The sequence below is a fragment of the Amblyomma americanum genome, chromosome 1 (assembly GCF_052857255.1).
Source record: "Amblyomma americanum isolate KBUSLIRL-KWMA chromosome 1, ASM5285725v1, whole genome shotgun sequence".
Taxonomy (NCBI): Eukaryota; Metazoa; Arthropoda; class Arachnida; order Ixodida; family Ixodidae; genus Amblyomma; species Amblyomma americanum.
In genome coordinates, this window is record NC_135497.1 from 533,331,917 (window position 1) to 533,348,855 (window position 16,939).

The 16,939-nt window shown below is 49.5% G+C and overlaps 1 protein-coding gene across 3 annotated transcripts in view; it reads left to right on the plus strand.

The window, feature by feature from the left end:
- The window catches only part of Gclm (Glutamate-cysteine ligase modifier subunit), a 61,402-nt gene that overhangs the window by 34,195 nt on the left and 10,268 nt on the right, over positions 1-16,939 (plus strand). For all 3 annotated transcript variants that reach the window (XM_077650997.1, XM_077650995.1, XM_077650996.1), the window contains 3 exons: positions 6,817-6,873; positions 10,181-10,377; positions 14,525-14,639. In XM_077650997.1, coding sequence (XP_077507123.1) covers positions 6,817-6,873; positions 10,181-10,377; positions 14,525-14,639 — 369 coding nt within the window. The remainder of the gene's footprint in view (positions 1-6,816; positions 6,874-10,180; positions 10,378-14,524; positions 14,640-16,939) is intronic.

A 16,939-nucleotide genomic window follows, 5' to 3' on the forward strand; every position in this document is an offset into this window, starting at 1 on the left:
CATCAAGGCCAGGGGTACATTTCTTATTGTGTTAATAGTTTGTGTATATTACCTCTCCCCCTATCCTGTCCCCTCACCTCTTTCCTTTCTTCATTCTGCCTGCTATCATTTATTTCTGCTGCCCCAGCTCAGGTGCTTCAGTATGGATGGCAGATGCCTGGGCTGGGAAAAATCTTACCCTTCCTTTTTATTATTATTTTAATAAAGCACTACCATCATGTCAAGATATCGTGGGCGGCTGTGGTGTTGGTTGGCGCTGAAGTTACAATTAATCGGGCCAACCTGTGCACCACTGCACTTTCCGTAAGTTCGGAGGGGGAGGAGTGACAAACTTCTCTACCCCGCGTGCGAAAGATTGTGATTCGACTGCTACCCGGCGATAGGGGCCACACCTGATTAGTCGTTGACAGGAGACATGAGGCGTAGGCAAGTTCTGTAGCGAATTAATTTAATTAGGCAAACAACAACCAAGTATTACAATATGCCCGACAAGGTAGCGCCGTACACTGACGTGACGCAAATAACACAAGCACCAATTGAACACGTTAACACAACAATTAACACAAAGAAAGAAACATCAGGGCGATTGCTATACAAAAATGTTACAAGACGGAAATACAGTACAAAGGATTACACCGAGAAACACAGAAAGCAAAAATACAAAGATAAAAGAGTTGAAGTGAGTGGTGAGAATCGATGGCTTAGCTGCGGAGTGGCAAGGTCCGGTCGCAGGGAGCGTCAGGCTGCGGTTGCTCGCCGCGGGGCTGATGGGGGCTTGTGGATACGGGCGAACTTGGGCCTCGCGTCTTCGGCACCACCGTTGCCGCGCTCTACGCGTCAGATCTCCGCCTAGGCTCCTTGCCGACCACTTCCCTGGCTGACCTCACTCACGACCGCACGCACCGAAATCTCCAGACCAACTGCCAGCACGCGGCGTTCCCGTCGCCCCCTTCGCATGGCAAAGAATGAAAAAAAAAACACCGGAAAAAAAAAACTCTTCAGGAGCCACGCACAGAGGAATGCAGCTCCCAAAAAGAAAAAAAAAAAGAACACATGAAGGAATGTCGAAAGAATTCGGCACAATGCCTTAATCCCACGAGGAGTCATTGGGGGCCGCGAACAGTGCCGGGGCATTCAATCCGCTCCTGCTGTTCCCAACACGTGCAAGGGGGGTAGTTTTGAGTGACCCCTCCAGTGCTATGGTGAGAATGCCGTTCCCCCGCGGGGGAGGGGGAAAAAGTTGTCAACGCCATTCCGCGACATGTTTCTGGGAAACAAAGGTCAAAGCTGGACAGGGCAGGCATGAACTTTGTGACACAATCCCCACGAAAAGAATGATATTCTCAATAACATTCACAAACAAAACACAAATTTCGTGCATTCACACACGCTCCTGGCGGACAAGCCACCTCAGATGAAAGACGTGCACATAACTGTCACCAGCAAGCACCACCTTGTCGTATCACCAGTTTTCCACGAAGGCTCGCAGGATAGCGCACCGACACACGCCTCACGCACTGCCACACCTCACGCAGTCACGTCCCAGTTAGTCAAAACATGTCGACACTGCACATTCGGTCGTAACAGTCGAACACTGAAACACGACCACACGCAAACATCTTGCGCTGCATAACATTTCAAAATACTACCAACAATGCACAAAATAGCAATAAAAAGAAATTTCTAGCTAAGGGTGAAACTGGGCCGTCGCAACGCGTTTAGTTCACCCCATGGCTATTCACACCCGGCTGAGGTAGTGTGCGCCGACGTTATCTTTTCCCTTAATGCTCTCGACCCTGAGGTCGTACTCCTGTAGGAGCAGCGCCCAGCGAAGCAGCCGTGAATTCATAAACTGAGCCTCGTTCAGATATTTCAGTGGCTGATGATCTGTCTGGACGGTGAATCGTTTGCCATAGAGGTAGAAATTGAAGCGTTTGATAGCCCATACAATGGCCAAGCACTCCTTCTCAACTGCTGCGTACGCCTTCTCTCTGGGAAGTAGCTTGAGACTCGCGTACGCGACGGGATGCAGAAGTCCGTCTTTTTCCTGCAACAGTACTGCCCCAACCCCTTGATCTGAGGCGTCGGTACGGAGTACAAATGGCTTGCTGAAATCCGCAACCTGTAGGATGGGGGCCTCTGAGAGCAGTTGTTTCAGGCTGTTAAAGGCTTGTTCTTCGTTATCCCCCCACCTAACGCTGTTTGGTGCGAGTTTTTTGGTCAGGTCTGTCAGAGGTGCGCCAACAGTTGCGGAACTCGGGATGAATTCACGATAGTATCCCGCTAGGCCCAAAAAGGCTCGTACTCGGCTTTTGGTTATCGGTCGTGGGGCTTGGCGGATCCTGTCCAGTGTTGATTCCATCGGGCCAAGGGTCCCCTTTCCAGTCGTGTGACCGAGAAAACACAGTTGATCGACGCCGAGTTCGCATTTCTTCGGGTGTATGGTCATCCCGGCTTCCCGGATTCGCGTGAGAACCTGCTCCAGTGCCTTGACATGGTCTTCCCACGACTCGGTCGCTACGAGCAGGTCGTCGTAGTAATGATAGACGTTGTCTATCCCGTCTAGGAGCTTCCTCATCAGTTTAGCAAAGACAGCTGGGGCGGTCTTGATGCCGAAAGGCATGCTCCTGAATTGGTAAAGGCCACTGGGAGCCGAAAATGCCGTCTTTTCTCTTGAGTGATCGTCCAGGGGGACCTGCCAATAGCCCTTCGCGAGGTACATCTTAGAGAAGAACTTTTTGCCTCCCACCTCTGCGATGAGGCAGTCGGCGCGGGGGATCGGTTCGGTGTCGGCGACCAGTACCTCATTTAATCTCTTGAAATCTACGCAAAAGTGGTTCGAACTGTTGGGCTTCTTTATCAGGACTGTTGGGGCATTATACGGTGAGCGTGACTTCTCGATCACGCCCATCCGCAGCATCGCGGCAACCTCCCTCTCAACTTCCTGACGCACTGCGAAGGGAAGCAGGTACTGCTTGACCTGGATGGGCTTGTTGGTGGTAGTGGTCAAGTTGCACACGGCCCACGTGGTGTATCCGGGCTGATTGGAAAACAGCTCCTTATGTCGAGAAATGAGGGACCGCAGCTCCTGTGCCTGTGGTGGGGTCAGTTTCTCGGACGCCGCGACATCGCGGTGGTCGGGTCGTTCCCCGAGAGGCCACACCAGCGCCCCATCGTCTATATTGGAGGCTACCGCCGCAACCACCGGCAGGAACTGGCCATCTTTCAGCTCTAGATAGCCGTTTTGAATGCAGGCCGACACGTTCTTTGCTCCAGGGCGTGCCCGGTTGCCGTGCTCAGGATTTCTCCGGCTCTCCTTGCAATGCGCCGCGACGTGCCCCGGTCACGCGCAAATGTAGCAGCGTGGTGTGGATGATACTGCCGCGGGTAGCAGTTTTCCCTGGTGGCCCTTGCGGCCAGCGTCGGAGGACTTGCCTATGGGCCGGTCCTCACGTTTCAGTTCACGCCGGCCAAAGTATGTGGACCCCCTAGCAGTGACATAGTTGTCTGCCCTTTGTAGCAGCTCATTCTGATCGCCCGCCGTTTTCTCCTTCAGGAAGGTAGCCATCGACGGCGTGCAGTTCTCTAGAAACTGCTCCCTCAAAAGGAGGCTCTTGATACCCTCGTAGGTCTGCTCGCACGAAGAGAGCTGTACCCACCGCTCCCAGTAATTCTCTAATTGGGAGAAGAACTGGGACGGGGTTTCGTGCTCGTGGGGGGCTTCTGTCCGGAACTTCTGTCGAAATCCCTCCTCCGTCAAGCGGAAACGAAGCAGAAGAGCTCGCTTGACCTTGTCATAGTCTACCGCATCCGCTTCCGGCATGCGGCCAGAAACGCTCAACGCCTCTCCCGCAAGGCACGTGCTAAGAGCAGTAGCCCACTGGTCTCGCGGCCACTTGTGCGCCTCTGCGACTTGTTCGAACCGTGTCAGGTAGGCGTCCAAGTCGTCCGTTTTATCATTAAACGGCGCCATTAGCTTATGTGGACTGACGACCGTGAAACGCGATGTAGGTTCGGTTTGAACCGAAGCGGAATCTGAACCAGCGCTCCCGCCACCCTTGCCTCTCGCGTGGAGAATTTGTAGTTCAGCGTTCAGTTCGAGCATTCGACGAGCGGAGCGCGCCTTGTCCCTTTCTTCCTCCTCGAGCAGCCGCTGCTCTTCTTCTTTCATGTGCTCGCGCTGTTTCGCATGCTCATCTCTGAGGAATTCCTGGAGGGTGACCCCCTCGAAGACTAGCTGCTTCCCAAGAGCAATTATTTTTTCTAACTCTGCCGTTGCATCAACATTTCTTTGTTCTCAGTTCTGACAGTACGTGAGATATTACATTAACGCTATGCCTCGCGGTCACGGCCAATCGTGGTCATCAAGTCCTGTTGCGGATGCCAGTTTGTCAAGATATCGTGGGCGGCTGTGGTGTTGGTTGGCGCCGAAGTTACAATTAACCGGGCCAACCTGCCCACCACTGCACTCTCCGTAAGTTCGGAGGGGGAGGAGCGACAAACTTCTCTACCCCGCGTGCGAAAGATTGTGATTCGACTGCTGCCCGGCGATAGGGGCCACACCTGATTAGTCGTTGACAGGAGACATGAGGCGTAGGCAAGTTCTGTAGCGAATTAATTTAATCAGGCAAACAACTACCAAGTATTACAATATGCCCGACAAGGTAGCGCCGTACACTGACGTGACGCAAATAACACAAGCACCAATTGAACATGTTAACACAACAATTAATACAAAGAAAGAAACATCAGGGCGATTGGTATACAAAAATGTTACGAGACGGAAATACAGTACAAAGGATTACAACGAGAAACACAGAAAGCAAAAATACAAAAACAGTTGAAGTGAGTGGTGAGAAACGATGGCTTAGCTGTGGAGTGGCAAGGTCCGGTCGCAGGGAGCGTCGGGCTGCGGTTGCTCGTCGCGGGGCTGATGGGGGCTTGCGGATACGGGCGAACTTGGGCCTCACGTCTTTGGGTCCACCGTCGTCGCGCTCTACGCATCAGATCTCCGCCTAGGTTCCTTGCCGACCACTTCCCTGGCTGACCTCACTCACGACCGCACGCACCGAAATCTCTAGACCAACTGCCAGCGCGCGGCGTTCCCGTCGCCTCTTTCGCATGGCAAAGAATGAAAAAAAAAGAACAGGGAAAAAAAAAGACGCTTCAGGAGCCACGCACAGAGGAATGCAGCTCCCAAAAAGAAAAAAAAAACACATGAAGGAATGTCGAACGAATTCGGCACAATGCCTTAATCCCACGCGGAGTCATTGGGGGCCGCGAACAGTGCCGGGGCATTCAATCCGCTCCTGCTGTTCCCAACACGTGCAAGCGCTTGCCACCTGTATGGCAACAATGCTAGGAGGGGGAGTAGTTTTGAGTGACCCCTCCAGCGCTATGGTGAGAATGCCGTTCCCCCGCGGGGCAGGGGGAAAAAGTCGTCGACACCACTCCGCGACATGTTTCTGGTAAACAAAGGTCAAAGCTGGACAGGGCAGGCATGAACTTTGTGACACACCACCACCAATGCCAGTGAACACAATGAATGCCAACAGCTTTCACTTTGTATGTCTTGGATTAGCTGAGCTAATCCACATTTATAGAGCGGCTGTTGCGAGCGTGCAGCGGAGCTTCCATAGATAAGCCTGAGACGCTTAGCAAGCATCTTTGCTTTTTGCTGAATTCCAGGGTTAGCCAAGTAAAGCCACTGCCAATTTTTCTTATTGATGCAGGCAAGTACACCAAGCAAATATGGCATAAAACAATTCTGCCGACCAAGTGCCATTTTTATGCACTTTCACTTCATGCAGTTTGTGGGGGGTGGGGAGTGGGATTCAAGTGCGCACTTGGTTCTTTTTGCCTTTTTGTATTCCTTACTAGCCAGGCTAGACAGCTGCCAGGGGTGCCTGATGGTGATGATGTGTGCTGTCTTGTTCGATTGCTTGAGCATCTTCCTGTTTGGCCTATTTGTTTTCCACAGGACAGGGGGATACTCTCCAGCACTCTTTTAGAGCATTCGCTTATCTTGTCCGGTTTATGGTCTGGCATTGCAGTTTTTTTTTTTCCTCTTGACTCAAGCACACGTGCTTTTTGCCTTGTTAGGTGCTCAGCATACTACTATTCGGACACTGTTCCTCTTGGCAATCTTCATGTGATTGTGGGTCAGTTCATGCAGGTACTGAAGCTTTGCAAGTTTCTTTTTTGCATCCACTTCAGGTCTTTTGTCTGTGGTAAAGGTAGAGATATTGGTGACAAAATAAAAAGCGCTGTATTTCCAATAAAGATTTCAGTTCACAGTGCTGCTTTGTTCATGCCTGTCTGTTCTTTTTCTTTGTCTTTGTGCTACCAATTCTGCTGCAACCACCTTGAAGTATGGACCAACTAGTCCATTTAAACACCCTTTTTTAAAAGACTGGACCATTCCATATGTAGGTTTTCATTTGTGGCAAAGTCGTCAAGTTATGAGGCATGCTTGTTCTTGGCATTGTTCACTAGGCTAAGGAGTCACAAGAAACTGGTTTTAAATCAAACTGCCATGACTCCCAGCTTTATTAGGCGGCTGTAGCTATTTAGGAACTTTCAAATCCCCTTTAGGGTTCCTTTTAAGTACACTTTTCAAGTGCAGCAGAAAGCCATCTGTTGTAGTTTTAGCTGTGGGCTCTTTTTTTTTAATTGCAGATACAGTGGCATGTTAATGTTGTGGGAGCTTGAGATTCTGTCTTCTTCAAGTTGAGTTATGTGAGACATGTATATTTTAATGTTTAATGGAAAGAACTTTGGTGCAGTTACGATAATGCCTTGGCCTTTATTTTCCAGTGAAGGTCTTCCTGGGTGGCTTCGATGAGACAGCCCTGGAGAAAGCTACAAACAAAGGTATGCCTGGTGTCAAGCATTCTTGTTGGAAAAGTCCCTTCTGATGATGCTTGTCCGGACTGACCTTATCGTGGCATCAAATCTGAGCATGATAATTAAGGTTGTCCTGTGTGTTTGCAAAACAGCAGATAGAGGTCGCATAGTTTAGGACTTTCTGTCATGCCTTGTGGAAGTAAAAACTAAGCAGCGGGAGACTGAAGGCAATCAAATATAAGAACATGAACAGCTGAATTAGTATGGTGATCACAGTACCTCTGAGAAATTGGTTTGAAACCAGGATTTGATTGGTTGGCCGTATGCATGCAAGTAAAAAAGTGATCAATATAACCAGCGGAAACAGTGCACGTTTGAATTTGATGAATGGCAGAGGACAACAAACATGCTGGGAAAAGAAAAATCAGTACAATGGATATGGTCACAGGGGATGAGTTCCATCAACTAAAAGATATGAGCTTGTTCCGAAATGTGTGTGGGTTTTTTTTTTAAAGCAGGTTGTAACAAATTTCAGAGTGAAATTTCTGAGTAATAAGTAGTCTGCTTTGCAGTAGTATGAAATTTCTGCTTAAAGCAAGTTGTTGCTATTTTTGAGGAATGATTAGGAATAATGGAAATTGAGAGGAGACCATTGATTGATTTGAATGTAAGTGCACGAAGATAATGTTTAAAACATTTGCTGAACTTTATTGTGTTTTTGGCTCAGAATAAACAATCCAGTGTCAAGTGTTGCATGGGCTGCATGCTTTATCTCCAATTGCTTGATTTTGTATGGCTTGTAGATAACGAGTGTTGTATGTATTACCCCGACAAAGGGGAGACTAGTTGATAGCTTTTATCAAGGCTCTGATGCCATAAGCTGTTTTCTTTCTGCTGTTTTAAAGTGAAATTTAATTGACGGCCCAGTTGTGTGCCTAAATGTGGTTGCTTGCTGCTGTGGTATGGCCATTGATGGCAGACATTTTGTAGCGTGAGCTACAGTGGCCAAGGCTGAGCAGTTTCGCGTGGCTCCTGGAGAGTCGTGCTGCGCATGCGCGAGGAGCAGTGACATCACACGGCGCACAGCTGGCGTGCCGGAGCCGCCGCCGCGCGCGCCTCGCCGGCCTGCGCATTCCAGAGGAGTGCCGTCATAGTCACGGCAGATGCACAGGGTGCCGGCGCGTGCCCAGCTGTGCGCCTATGTTGCGCAGTAGCCAAGTCTGACGCTGCACCAGAGCGGCTTCATAGCGCCTCTCATTTTTTGCGCATGCGCAGAGGTATCGGGGGGGGGTATACATACAGCGAGGTGTTTGCCAATGTGGTATAGCCATGGAGAAGGAGAGCGAAATTGCTGCTCAGCGGCCATTGATGCTCAGCGGCTCAGCGTAGCTCACGCTACATATATTTGCTGGCATAGCCGAGCTAAGTCACTGCTAATTTTTTGCCAGGAAGCAGATTGAAGCGGTAGGTTTTGATGATAATGATCATGAATTTTTGTGGTGCAAGGGCATCTGTGGCCACAGAGTGCCATGGCACAAGGTTTGTTTTCTTCTACTCAAGGTGGGGTCAAAGATTAATATCTTGGTGCAGGCTGGTTAGTGAATCATCATGGAAAGCGGCAGCGTGAAGCAACAAGGATGAAAGGGAGACAGGAGAACATAGGACAAGCGCTGAAGTAAAAGATGCCTGGGAATGCTTGGGAAATGGGTCAGAGGCCCATTTCCCAAATATTTCACTTTAAAGGGGCTGCAAAACACTGCTTGAACGGATGCCGGTTACACCTCAGAGGGATTCTTTAGGTCACACAGATGCTGACTCAAAAAGGATTACGGGAATCGATGCATAGGAACGGGAGTTATTCAATGAAGAAATTTCAAAATACAAGCAAACAAAATGCTGCCGTCAACTCGATTTTCGCGCAGCTTCCCATTCCCATTTCACTCTCCCTATGACGAAACTTAGTGCGACCAATCAAAACAGCCTATCTGAGCACGTGGCGGAAGTTTGCACTCTATTGTTGCCTGTTCTCTGTTACTCGATCATGCCAAGGCTGGCAGCGCCGTTTGCATAGTTACAACAACCATGTGAATGCCCAGCTGACCCAGCGATGCTTCGTCACGTCGATGGCGCAGAAGGGAGCAGTGATCAGTGACGTTCCCCTACTTATGGATCCGAACTCGAGCGCGAGATACTGCGACGGTGTGACAGCCTGCGCAAGATATCAGACACATTTAGCATAGTGTACCGCTACTGCTTACAGCCTACCATTGCCCGTCGCTCCTAGCTCGCTGGTTGGTCACAGCGAGCAAAGAGCGCTCGCTGTTGACGGGAACATGGCGCCAGATCCGCCGCCCGGTGATCCTCAGCAAGCTGATGATGCGCACTGCCTGCTAAATGTGAAACGAACGCATCTTTCCTTGGGGCCGAAACGAACGCTTATAGAGTGTAGTGGCTCGATTGGATCGATTCGGCAAAGCCACTCTCAGATACATAGTGAGTAGCCATAAGTTTTGAGTGCTAGGTCATAGGATGTTTACAGAAAGGTGCAAAGTCCTTCGATGCCAAAAGTAGCCGGAGCCTTTGGTGGTGTATTTTTGTTTTACTCTCTTTGCAGTGCTTTTATCTAAGGCAGACAAGTTTGTTTTGTTAATGTAATATAAAACACAAAAACTTGACGAAATGTATCTCTAGTTATTAACACAATTTGGAGTATATTTACTCTTTGTCCAATCATCAAGCTCCCACTAAGTGATGTCATATCCGCTGCTAAAAACCGCCACTGTATGGTGACACCGTCAGCGCCATGAATTTGTTTTTGCGAGCCAAATAAAATATTTAAAACCGCAGTATACGCGGTACGACCGGTGCTAATAGCATCACTATAACTCATTCTATGCAACCAACAGGCAAAACAATGTACTGAAAATGCATTTCGGGGCCCTTATTTCAAAGAAGCCAAGCACCAGGCAGGGGAAAGCTTGTACCCATTGTATCACCGGTGGGTAGTCTGCAGTACTGGGGATTGAACCCTGCACCTCCCGCTTGCGAGGAGGATGCTCAAACCGCCAAGCCACCGCTGTGGTCACCGCTACCGCTGTGGTTACCGTCACCGCTAGGTTTTACCAAATGCAACAGTTTACATATGTACTGTATGACGACATTGCACATTGAAAAACACCAGGTGGTGGAAATTAATATGGAAACTTCCAGTGTGGCGTGCCTCACAGCCCTGAGTGAAGCACGTAAAAATCTGTTATTTAATTTTAAAAACAGGCGAATTCTTTGAATTTTACCCCATGCTCATAATACTTCCCTGCTGTGACCTTTGTTTTAGTGCTTGAAGAGCTGGCTGTCTCTGAGCTGGACTCTCTGATCGTGGCCTTCCCGCCAGTGAGTGCAAAGTCGAGCACTGAGCTGATGCGCCCCTTGTGGGCGGCCGCTGAGCACCTCTACCGCCGGGGCCTGGCCCTCTCTGTCGGCGTCAGCGACCTGGACACAACGCAGCTGCGCGACCTGTACTCATGGGCTGACGTGAGTGTGCTTTCGTTTGGGGCAGGGTCATCCATATATGAGGAGAACACGGCATGAAACCAGCTCCCTTGCACCTGGCCGGCGCAAAAGGTGCCATCTTGGATTGAGGTGGACTTGCGCTGCAGTTGGATTGGCTTGACATGATGATGAGATGATGATGATGATACTGGCTATCCCTTTGTATCGGGAGATCAACGGTACTAAAAACCGGATCAAGCCAAGAAGGTAAAAAAAATTAAAGAATAAAAACACCTAACGCACGCTCATGGCACGTTTTGGTCCCCTGAGCCTTCAAGGAGCGTGACTGTGTCGTGTGCGCCACCAATGTTCCAAACGTCGCTTGGTTCGCTCAACCAGCTTCCATTGCGGTGGCTCGTCGGGTCGGCGAAAACTGAGTGCCATCGTTAGTGCCCCGAGGCTGTTGGATCCGCTGATCGCGTTTGGTGGCATGGGGTCTACTGATGAATTGTCCTGTGCATCCGAAGCCGACGGGTGTAGGCCTGCACATTCCAACACGATGTGCTCGATGGTCTCATCAGCACCTCCGCAAAGTTCACACATCGTGCTCATACCCTCCGTGTACTTTGCTCGAAGACATCGGGTGCGAAGCACACCGCTCCTAGCTTCGCACAACAGTCCACTGCCCCGAGTGTTGTCATATAGGGGCTCTTTTTCGACCTTCGATCTCCCTTGTTGGTAAACAGCCAGGGCTGGCTTCTCGCGGGCCGTCTGCTGCCAACGACGCTGCTCCTCGCATCGCACTTGTTCTCGGATCTTTTGCCGTCCGTTGGGTTGGAAACTTGAAGTGGGGGGGGGGGTACCACTCCGTATTTATCCGCCAGACTCTTGGTGCGACGGGCCTACTTGGTGTTGACACACCTCAGGTGGACATACTTGACCACTTCCCGCGCCCAGCGGCCATCCTGCATTTCGCTAAGACGGCGCTCGTAGCTCAATTTGGCTACGGCTTCCCGTGCCTCAAAGGAGGACCACCCCAGATCACCCTGTACCGCCTCGTTCGGCACACTGGCGTGAGCTCCCATGGCCATTCGTCCCACCTCTTTCTGCCACGTCTCCAAACCTTGTCGAGTCACGGAGGATAAACAGATGACTGCGTTGCCGAAGGTAAGGCCTGGCACTGCCACTGCCTTCCATAACGATCGGGTGACTTCAAAACGGTTGAAAGCCCATAAGGCGCGTGAGCTCAGGAAAGCCCGTCGTCTGATGGCCTTCGTCCGGAGTTGCTTCTCGAAATCCTGTACATAGTTGCGGCCCGCCGAGATTTCTATTCCCAGGTATCTGTAGGACGGCAACCAAAGGACACTGTTGTTCTGAAGATGCAGGGGTTGGATCTCTTGTCCACTGTCCTCGGACGCCTCCGGCGGGAACCTGACTGCTGCAGACTTCTTGGCGTTGAAACGGAGCCCGAGGCCATCGCCCTCAGATGAGCATATGTCTAGGAGGCTCTGGAGATCTCCCGTGTTGTCCGCAAGCAGTACTATATCGTCTGCATACAGGAGGGCTGGCAGCCTGCGAGTACGAGTGGCGCCATCCTCCATGTAGGTGAGGCTGAACCCAACTCCGCTCTCCACAAGGCGCTGCTCCATCCCCGAGATAAACAACATGAACAGGATCGGCGACATAGGGCAGCCCTGACGCAGTCCCCTAGACACGCTGATTGGCCTGGTGGTTGAGGCCCCCCAGTGGATCACCGCCTGGGTCTCAGTGTATAAAGCCTTCACCAAGTGTAGTAGCGGTTCCGGGATAGCCTGTGCCTCCAGGACCTCCCACAGTCGATTGTGCTACACTGAGTCGTATGACTGGGCTAAATCCAGAAAGCCCAGTACCAGCTCTCGCTTCTCTTTGGCGGCGATCTCAATTGAAGATGTCACAACGAAAAGGTTGTCTTCCAGTTGGCGATTGGGTCGAAAGCCATTTTGCAGCTCGCCCAAAATTTGAGCACCTTCCGCCCATCTCTGTATGCGAGCTCGCAGAATGTGGCAAAACAAGCGATACAAAGCAGATGTTACCGCAATGGGTCTATAGCTTTTCAAGAGGGTCTTGTCTCCCCCTCTGTTTAGTACCAGCCGTATCCTTGAGCACCGCCACCCTGGCGGAACAGTGCCTGTGGTCATTACATCGTTCAAGGCGTCCCTGAGTTGTTCCCGTGTTCTTTTCTCCATCTTTTTTATTAGTAATGGAGGTATGCCATCCAGCCCTGCTGCCGAGTTTCCCGCCATGTGTCGCAGTGCTCGCTTCAGCTCCCCCTCTGTGACTGTGTCACATCCTGATCCGACATGTGGGCTTGCGGGTGGTAGTGCTGCACTATCCTGGCCTATCAGGGATTGGAACTGGTGGGCCATATGTGTTTCAATGTAGCCCAGGCAGGCTGCTTCCACGTACTCCTCCCCTGTGGTTGGTTCTCACAGGGTCACCGAGTCAGCTTTAGCCACTGGCTGAAGTGTTTGGATATATCGCCAGAATTTCGCTGGGCCATCTCTGCCAGCTGATTTGATTTCATGGAGGAGCTTTCTGTTAACTGCCAGCATCTTCTGTTGTACCAAAGCGGCCATATGCTTTTTCGCTTCAATGTACGCCTCCCACAGCCTATTTATTATTTCAGGTGTGCCCCGCGGTGTGGCATGTCGAAGCTCTCTACAGGGGACTTTACGTTGCTTTAGGGCATTGGACACCTCTTCGTCCCACCATGCTTTAGGTCTATGTCTTCTGGAGTACTTCTGGATTGGCCGGCTAGCTTTTACTGCAGTTATTGCCTTTTTTTACCCAGAGTTCAAAGTCTTCATATGATTGCACATCTACACCCTCCGCCTCACTCTCCAGCAGTGCCACAATGTCATCAATTTCTGTCGTTGTAAAATCATTTCGATGACATACATTCGGTACCTCATTGTTGCCAGTAGAGGTCCCTGCGATCTGACACTTCGAGGTGGCAGCCGGATTGTCATCGCTGTCAACTTGTTTTTGTCATCGACGTTGTTGCGGGCAGTTATTGCTTGTCCCATACGTTGAAAATTGGTTGTTGGGGGAACGAAATTGTGCAGGAGCTATCTCACATCTCGGCCGGAAGGAATAAAGGAGGGACTGAGAGAAGGAAGGAAGAAAGAGGTGCCGTAATGGAGGGCTCCGAATAATTTCGACCACCTGGGGATCTTTGACATCGCACAGCACATGGGCGCCTTATCGTTTCGCCTCCATCGAAACGCGGCCACCGCGGTTAGGATCCAACCCGGGTACTCCGGATCAGTAGCCGAGCGCCCTAACCACTGAGCCACCGCGGCGGGTCTCATACGTTTGCCATTCGTCGTTTCGTCACTTGGGTTCCTCTGACCGCGTCGACCGAGTGGCGCTCAGTCTTCGCAAAGTTACATCCGTTCGCCGTTTTGTGATTGCGTCCGGTGGTTCCGCCGCTTTGAACGAAAAGTGCCTTATCTTTGCGTGTGTTTGACGAGCGGTGTGGTGCACACTCGGGTTGTGGACAACATGGCCCCGCCGGGTCCGTCAAAGAAGCGTGGGAAGTATTCCAACTAAATTCCATAACCACCCGAATGCTGTTTACCCTGAACGTGCACATACTACCACATTCCAGCAATCATTTTTCTTAAAAACTGCCTGTGACTGGAATAACCTCTCCGCCGAAGTGGCCACCATCATGAATCATCGACTGTTCAAGACCACTATCGAGGAAGCCTATTCATCAACATAATTTTTCTCCATTTTTTCATTAATGTATAATATTTTTTGCCGTGTTATCCCCACCCCTCATGTAATGTCCCGAAAGGGACCTTTGAGGAAAAAATAAATAAATAAATAAATAAATAAATAAATGCGGTGACCTTGCTGTCTAGCGTGTACAGTGAAAGCACAACTTTGGCGCAAATACAGGCGCAAATCATCGCCAGCAAGAGAAATTTGTCACGAGGTAAAATCAGCGACATTCTTAAGCCGATTTCATCTCAATAAAGTGGTTTTTTTGTATTTCTAGGATTTTTCAGACTGTTCGATTATTCGGACCATTTTCCGGGTCCCTTTGAGTCCGAAAAATCGGTCGGTGACTGTATTCGCCTACTGCCACCGGTTGGATCGCACATGTCTTTCTCTTGTATGAGATGATGCGTGCTGTGTGCAGGTGAAGCCAAGTGTGAACCAGGTGAACCTGGACTCGTGCTGTGTCATCCCCCAAGAGATGCAGGAGTTTGCCAAGGCCAACAACATTCAGCTTCTCACTCACAGTGATCCCAAAGGTGAGATTTCTGCCTTGATTTGCTAGACTTATGTTTTGATTACATTGATCTTGGGCAGGGGTAGTGTGCTAAGCCGTGAGCATACCTTTTCAGTCTTGCAGTATGCTATAGACGTAAAAATAAGGCTTTTTTTCAACCTCGTAATAAGGTTGAGAGCAGATAAAATTGCATGCTGTGCACCTACAGAGGCTGCAAAACGAAAACCTGACTGTGGTGAAGTAATTTGACTGGTGTTTGTGGTGGATAACTCAGCTTGTAGTTTCTTAATAATTCCTGGGAAATTGCATGCTGGTGTTTTAATTACCTCTGATGTTCTGTACTCATCGCCATTGATGTACAGTACTCACGGATTGAAATAGGACATTCGGAGCGCGTGGCCGTCGCTTCATGGAGCGCTGCCCGTAGATGCTCATGGAACCAAGGTGGTGCATTGTGGTATGGCGCGAGGGGGAGAACATCTACAAAGCAGAATTGTTCCTTCCAGCCGCCAACGAGCCGGCCTGTGGTTTACCACATGCCTGCGTGGCACTGCAAGGCTTGGCTTCGAATGTCCTATTTCAATCCGTGAGTACTGTACATATGTACGCTGTAGCATTTCTTGCCCTGCACACATACTCATAATATACTGGTTCAGTTTCCACCGCCCAGGATAGGGCTGGTTAATTGAGTCATTTTTGCGAGTGAAAAACTACTTCACAAGCAATGCTGTGCAGCAAGGGAAGAAAAGGTGCAAAACCTATACAGAATACAATCAAAATCTGCTGTAGATTCTGCATTAAAATGTTGCAGAAGAGGGTCTCTTTGAACAGTTGAGTTCAAAGCTGCAAAGAGCAGTGGCTATGTGGCATAGTATTGCAAGTTGAGTGTCATTCATTAGTTCCCAGGTTCGAGACCCTCTCTGGTACGCTGCAGATTTTTTTTTTTCCTGTTTAGATTTTGGCTATGCACGCAATTCACAAGAAGCATCAAGAGCCCGTGCCACTACTGTACTTTGAGAAAGAAGCTATCAGCCAGCAAATCTTGCCGTACTGGTCAACACTTTAAGGCGTACTGCCTTCTGAATATCGGGCTCAGCACTATCTCCCGTTAGCTCAGGTGATGATAAGGGTAGGTTACAGCTAAATTTACAGGCCCTCAGTAGTGCGTGATGAAAGAAAGACCTAGTCATGTGCTTTCACAACCTGCTGTAGCACATCTGTTTAATCAACTGAATTTGTTATTGGAAAGGACAGATGCAGTATCCATCTCACTCTTGGTGGACATCTAAACCGTGCCATGGGAGGAGGGATGAAGAAGGAAGAGAGAAAGAGGTGCCGTAGTGGAGGGCCCTGAATTCATTTTTAACTACCCGGGGCTCTTTAATGTGCACTGACATTACTCAGCACAGCCGCCGCGACCACATTTGCGACTGGCTGATAAATGTACACTTCACCGGATGCTTTGCCTAAAACAAGAAATCGTTTCAGTTACTTATTATAACTGAAGTTCGAAAGGAATGCTTAGGCATTTAATTCATTAGCAGTGTTGATGTTTGGATTTTTCGTCGGTGCATCTTGTACAACAGTGCGACTTAAGGTCTGTTCAAATTGGCTTCTCTCGCTGCACCAGTTTAGCAAAGTTCTGCGGCAGTGCCGTAAGCGTGCAGCGTCAGTTCGGGTACAGCTTGGCACTGGCTGCTTCCAAAACGAATGTTCGAGTACAGACCTGGTCATCTGCTAGCTTTGGCGTTGTCACCAAATTACAGCCAGTTGCATGCCGCTGATATCACCAGCTGCCAAAATCCCAAACCGTGGGAAGAATTTTCAAGCAGAAAATCACGACGATTTGTTCCCATGAACAAGCCCCAGGTTATCGTTGTTTTACTGCAAAATGAGTCTGTGCATGTATTGCACACAGATGATTTATGACTATGCACTGAAATGTTGCTCGCGGGGCTCGACTTGACCGCTTAGGTTTACAATTCCAGCACCATGAACTGCTACCCTCCTCCTTCTTTCAAGAAAGAACTGTCATAATTTCATTCAGACTCCTGTAGAGTTATACGTAATGTGTTAAAAGTAATTGATTACTTGTAATCAGTTACATTTTCTTGTAATTTTTAACTGACTGATTAGTTTTTCTAATGGTTACGGTTCAGGCAATTCAGTCATTTTTTTCAGTAATTAGTGGTAATCAATTGTTGTAATTAGTGGATCAGTAATAAGGAAGACAAGTTGTAGCCAACGGTTAAGCTTCGAGAGCTTCAACCTGGTGGCAGTGGTGCTAGCGAGGATGTTTCCTTTGTGACTGAGCGGCAACGG